The 6671-nt window shown below is 45.5% G+C and overlaps 1 protein-coding gene across 1 annotated transcript in view; it reads left to right on the top strand.

Annotated features, from left to right (window-relative positions):
* EPHA1 (EPH receptor A1) overlaps nucleotides 1–6671 on the top strand; it is a 33825-nt gene continuing 27154 nt past the window's right edge. Inside the window, exons 1-2 of the mRNA XM_054269684.1 lie at nucleotides 1–67; nucleotides 3189–3256. Of these exons, the coding sequence (XP_054125659.1) occupies nucleotides 1–67; nucleotides 3189–3256 (135 nt within the window). The remainder of the gene's footprint in view (nucleotides 68–3188; nucleotides 3257–6671) is intronic.

Genomic DNA, 6671 nt, shown 5'->3' with positions numbered 1-6671 from the left:
ATGGAGCCCTCCCTCGGGCTCCTGCTCCTCTGGGCTCTCCTTCCTCCCGAGGCGCACGGCAAGGAAGGTAAGCGTGGGACCCGCCGCCGGTCCCTCTGCCTGCAGGGCTGGGCTGGGGCGCGCAGCGACAGCGACCGCGCTAAGGGGCAGGGAACGGGATCTGGCCCACGCGTCTGGGGCTCCAGGACACCTCCGAGGGACCGGGGGGTCAGGGAAGGGCAGCCGGGTGTGGGGACCACGGCCTGGCAGATGCCATCCGAATCTCGGTGGCTCAGCGAACGAGCCCAGGTATGTTCTCGTCCTCCTTCACCTCCTCCTAGTTGAAACACAAATGTCTCGGCATATCCAGTGATCCAAGAGAATTCTGCCCCTGTTCCCCTCAAACAAGGGCCTTGCAGATAACAAGTTTAAACACAAACTCAGAAAGTTTCTCCCCTCCTCTGGCAACACCCCCGCAGTTTCCTCAGGAAGCCCTCCTAGGAGTTAACCCTTATGAGCAAGCAGACGGTAATTTTATCAGAGTCTTTTATCTATCCTACTGCTGAAAGACGGAGTTGGGCTTTAAAATTTCCTCTTCCACCTTTATAGGTTTCCATGTTTCCCTTCCCTGTACCACTTACTCCCTTACATTATTAAATGTAGTGATTTTTTTTTCTCCTTCCATCTTGGTAGTTGCACAGTGGTTATGAAACGTGGGAGAATAGTAACTTTTAATAGAGAGGTAAGGGAGGTGTAAATCTCGGCTCTGTTTCCTACCTCCTCCTGCAGTCAATTCCTGCTAGGGACTTCTGTTTTGCACAGCTAGAGCTGTTAGGGCTTTTCCATCCCAAGGACAGTCCTCCTTCGCTTCTCAAGGCTCTGGATTGAGGGGATTTTGTCATAACTGGAAGTTCAGCCACGGGCTCGGCTCTGATTCTGCGAGTGCTCAGTGATCTTTTAAAGGGTCCTTGACAAGCACGTTTCCACTAAGGATCCAGCTACGGGATGGATGCAGCTGGCAGACGCAGTGGAGAGGGCCAGCCTGGGTGAGAGGCATCACCGGGTGGCACCGCGCAGGCTTCGGCTTCCAGAAGCGTGTGACCAGTAGTTGGCAGTAACAGTCAGGGACCTGTCTGCCCGCTTCTCCCCTATCTCAGCCATCTCATTTGGGCTGTGTCTGTGATCCACTCTTCCTTAACTTGTCTGTCAGGGAAACAGCTCATTTCCAGGCGTCCTCTCTTATCTGAAGCCTTTCTTCTTTTTGGGGACACCTCCTCCTCCCCTGTGGCTGGACAGCCACGTGAGACTCCTAGCAGCAAAGCTGTGGACCAGAGAGTTAGTAGCCCCTGAGGACTTTATTCCTCTGCTTCTGTAGTCTTACTGACTCAATCATCCTTTCCGTGGAGAATCCCTGTTGTGGGATTCACTTTGAGAAGTACTTCTTGGCAATGGGCTTTGTCCCTCCAGTGGGCACTCAGCAGTTGAAGGAGCTGCCATTGCTGGCAGTGCAGAGCATGGCACAAGGGTTCTGCCAGGTTCCTGTCCTGGCCACTTCCAAGTTCCTTTCCCCTTGCTCTGCTAGAGCTTGCCATGCAGCCCCTCTCACTTCCACATTGCTGCTTCAGTCCTGAAGAGGATGGGATGGCATAGATGTTATTTGGGTGATGGTTCTGGCAAGACAGGCTACCTCACCCTCTGAGCTTCTGGAACTAACCACAAAAGAATATTATCTCAAATAAAGAGATTGAGAGTAGAGGGGAAGTGAATGAGGAGCCTTGTCTGGACAGGGAGTCTGTGGCTAGGAAAGTTTTGCCATATGACCATACTGTGAGCACTTGGAACTTGCAAAACCTGGATTCCTGCTTTTCCCTTCTCCCAATCCTGAAAGGGTGTTTCAGAGGTGAGAACAGCAGCGCAATCCCTCTTATCTCTCATTCTGGGCCCACAGCCTGCTTCCTCATTCCAGGGGACTCTTGCTGATCTGCACTTTACACTATTACTTATAGTTGGCAGGGAGTATTTGTAAAACAGTCAGATGAAGGGGAGGAAACCTGGTTATTTAAATGCCATTTAAAAATCTCCCCACTCCTGCCTTTCACCCCCAGATTCTTCTCTGAGATTGTTCAGAAACGACCCCTCTGAATACACCCACAGGAATCTAAAAGGGAATCCAAAGAACTTTTCCTGTTTCCTATGTTCCCAAGCTGGGACTTCGAGAGGTGCACAGAAACCAGTAGTCTGTTCTGGCAGCACCGGCAGACCCAAAAGCAGGCACGAAGCTGCACATCCCACAGTGTGTCTTATGTCAACTCCTCTGCTTTCTCAATGTTTGCCTACAAAGTGACACATTTTTAAACGTGTCTTCAGATCAAGACTTTAGGCCAAACTGTGATCGCGTTTTCAGATTCCTTTGAGGGCTAAAAATGAACATACCAATGATTTTCTCCTTTGTCACACGACTCCAGGAGCGAGGAGGCTTAAAGCAGCCGTGCAATTCCGCAGGACGTGGCCATGCTTTGGCCGGAGCCACTACTCTCTCTTGACGTCCCGGCCAAAAAACTCGGAAGCCTGGGAGAGGGTTAAACGATTTCTAGGCCATCGTCAGCTGGTGGACAGTCTGAGTTAGAAGTAGGGGGCTCACAATTTGCACAAGTGGTGCATCTCCGGGCTTTTGGGTACCGTGACAATGGAAAGTCCCTTCTACAACTTCACACTGCCTCTGTACTTTCCCACTGTGTTTCAAGTACTGAATAGTCCCTCCAGGCGACACTGATTGATCTTTTGTGTTGGTAATTTATTTGATTGCCTTCCTCTTCAGTCGTTTAGTTTGCTGCCTTCCTATTTCAAGGAAAGATATGTGTTCAGCTGCTAATGCCGGGTGCCCATTTGAATAGGCTTCAGCCTCCTTCTTCCTTTTTAGGACCGTTTTAGGAAGTGATAAAATTTGTCAGGGTTGAGGTTTTTGGATGTGTATAGGAGGGGGCCTCATATATTAGTAAAAACTTTTAACTCCTGACTAACTGCCCTGTCTCGTATGTTTCCTTCCCTCCTCTAGTCATGCTTTTTGAACGTGAAGGATTTCAAAGGATGGGGGGGTTGAGAGAGGAAATGCAGGCTTTACCTTCTTTGACAAAACAAGGATGAAACCATTCCGTGGGCTGCATGAGTTGGGACACCGATTTATCTTTTCCCTCTCTTCTGGTTTTCAGTGGATCTACTTGACACAAGCACTGCACAGGGTGAACTGGGCTGGCTTCCCGACCCTCCGGAAGTAGGGGTGAGTACCCGCATTCAAGGAAGGGGAGCCACTGGCAGTACTAAATGATGGGAAAATATAATCCATGTTGAAATTTCAACCTCCCTCTGGAAACTGAGCTTCTGAGGCCCATCCCCTCCTGGACATTTTAGGCTTTATAAGTCTCTCTCCCTTCACCTGTGAAGCCTCACCCCTAGCCAGCTTTTTAAGGACTGATGCCTATTGACTTCCAGTATGGTTAAACGTAACCTTGAAATATACTGTTTTCATGAAGTAATAAAGCAATGAAGAAAAATGAAAAAAATCAAATCACCCCCCAGTTTTTCATTCTGTCATGCTGCATACAAATCCAATGTCTCTTTTTTCCCCAGGAAAATAGGCAGAACAAAAGTATTTCTGTCTCAGTCTCTCAAGAAATTAGAAACACATTATAGGTTTTTTAATTCAGCAGCTGACTGAAGAAATAACTGTTAACTCATAGGGCAGCAATCTGCCTGCGTGGGTGGGCTGCAAGACTTTACACCAAGCTGTGGTGTTTGGTCCACACAGCTGACAATGAGAGAGGAATTTCGCTTTGTTTTGTGACTGTAAAATTGAGTTGATGGAAGTGCTTCAAAACATACTCCTGAAACCACTGCAACAATGGACCCCAAAAGAGAGCTGAACTCTCAGCTGTTTTTGTGCAAGTACAGCTATTTTGTATGAAGCATAATTGGGCAGTCCCTCTGGTGTCACAACCTACATCAGTGAAGGTGTTCCCTTTGTAGCAGCAGTGCTGTGGGAGTGGTGTAGGAAGGCACAAAGAAAAGGGAATTTAGGGACTATGCTGTGGTAGTTAGCACGTATGTTAATACGCAGTTTCAGTTCCTCATCCGTGCTCTTGTGTTTGTAGCAAGTCCCAAGCTTTCTAATGGAGTCTTCACCCTTCCTGCTCTAAAGCAGACCTGGTGGAGTAGAGCCTGTTCCTAACTAATTTCCGTGACTTTCCTCTGTAATGTGCTGTGGCTGGTTTAAATCCACCCCAGCCTCCTCCTCCTTCCCGGCAGCATTGCTGGGTGAAGTAGAGGCAGACAGTGAGGTTCTCCTGTACTGGCATAGCTGCATTTCTTTCATTAGTAAAGCTGTTTTGGTTATTATTAGTAGTATTATTATACCCTGCTCAAAACAGGTGCCCTAGTGAGACATACATGTAGATCATGTTTTGCTCATTGTTCCCTTTGTTGTCTCATCAACTCTCTGTGTGGTAATTTTACCCCAATTCTAGGCTCCAGGCATGTTCAGGATGAAGTACCAAAATCTGATAGAAAATAAAACCTTTATTACAAAACATTTGAGTGTTGCACAGGAAGTTCAGAGTTGGCAAATCCTTCTGCTTGTGCTACATTTGCTTTTCAAAATATGTATATTCACAATGTAATTGTAACTGAGAATTGTTGGAAATTAAGGGGAACATGGCCTGAGAGAAATCAAAATAACAGATCAGGATATGGATGACTGATAAAACAACAGAGGATGAAGAATAGATCCATTGACTTCTCATGAGCAAGTCTTTTGAGGAGATTTGTCTAATTACATAATTTCCCAATAACTGTTAGGTGGAAGTCCAACAAATTGCCACAAGCAAAAAGGGAACAATGGCTGATTCTCTTGTAGTGAGAGCTTTGAACAGGTGTTTCTGAAACCATTCCTTCAAAATGAAGAATTAAGTATGTTCAAAAAAGAACGGAAATGAATTCAGAACATTTTTTGACAAAAAAGGGCCAAGATTAGTACTGAATAATCTGACTAGGTTGATTAGTAACAGGCTGGAAACGTCTGAGCTGTGTTGTGCACAGAGCTGAAGGGTGTACTTCATGTAACACTGCTACTTGTAGCTAACCTCAGATGCCGGAGATCTCCCTTCAGTGAGCTGGATTTGTGTCAATATACTTATCGCAGAGAGGAGGAATTTGCTGTGGGGAATTTTCGTGCTTTATATGGACAAGGCCCCGGAGGCATAGCCCAGAAGAGGCTGGCTAACACTGTGGAGGCAGAACTACACCTTTGTTTTCTCCTCACTTGTACTCAATGACAGAGGATGAAGTGGCTTGCCAGGTGTGGTTGTTCCATGGTCAGACCATGGCTGTATCCAGGGCAGACAATGCTCCCATTAACACACGGGCTCAGCCTGAGAACACCGCTCAGTTTTGGGCTGTGCTTCCGTAGTTCAGAACTTCTGCACCACATTAGCCGGCATCTCGCCTAAGCTTAAGGGTAGTCTTTGAGCGAAGATCTCTGTACTTTAAGTAAAGTGTCTGTAGAGTTTTGTTTGCTAAAAGGTTTGTGCTAGCTTGCTTTGCAGTAGTTATTTAGAAAGGGTTTCATTACTTTAGGCTACTATTGGAAACTAGGCTTTTAAAGAGGCACACTGTAGCTCCTACAACCCCCTTTTATCTACCTTACCACCCACCACTCCCCTCCTCTGACATATTCCTTGATAATTCTTTTTTGGCTTTGAAGTTCTGCCACAGCAACACCAGGTGGGCATAGAGAGGTGTGTTGCAGTACTAGTGGAAGATTTCCACCTTTTAACATACATTAGAGAGCCAATGATGGCCACTTTGAAGGTGTCAGAAGTACAGAAATTGCTTGCTCTCACATTTCTTAAAGACTCCTCATGCTGCACAAACAGCCTAGCTACCTTAACTGGTTTCAGATACCACTGAAACTTCAAAAAGGACCTCTCAAATCCAATCATGAACAAATTCACTTATCAGGCATAGTGGCACTGCTTCTTGGCAGTTTGCAAAATGACATTATAAAAACTTATTAATCACTAATTTGCTTTCAAAGATAATTGCATCAGCTGTGAACAGATTGTGATAAGGAATTATGCTTTCCTCTTGCATTTTGCTTGTAATGGACAAGGCCCTAAGTCTCCCCAGCCTGGCTTTGAAGTCAGCCTTGTTCTGAGCAGGGGATTGGAGTAGAGAACCAAAGGTCCTTTCCCACCTAAATCTTTGGGTTTGTGTTATAATTTAGAATTGTTTGTTCATTAGAATTCTGAGTTTGAATTTTTAGTGAGGCACAAAAGGTGCTCATGATTTTATGTTTTGATTATTTTTCATGATTTTATGTACTATCTATTCCTATAGATTTTCTGTATCAGTTTATATGCACCTACAATACAACATACTGAGCGATCCAATATTTGTCTTTAATGCTGTGATTATCTCACTCCCAGCTTGCGGGCCTATCTTGAAATTTTCCTTTTATCCACAATTTCCAATTTTTGTGTATGTGAAGAGTATTTGCATAATCCTGTCATGCTCCCATGAGTATGTGTGACTACTTAAGTTCCAAGCCATTTGTGCTAGAGAATGCTGCACACTGGGCTTCTCAATATGACTTTATATACTGTTGAATGAATTGTAAATTAAACACACTTCATTTTTTT

This window comes from Melozone crissalis, unplaced genomic scaffold (genome assembly GCF_028551555.1).
Source record: "Melozone crissalis strain CALT ecotype California unplaced genomic scaffold, PUWL_Pcris_2 ptg000008l_1, whole genome shotgun sequence".
Lineage (NCBI taxonomy): Eukaryota > Metazoa > Chordata > Aves > Passeriformes > Passerellidae > Melozone > Melozone crissalis.
This window is presented reverse-complemented; position numbering and strand designations above follow the sequence as displayed.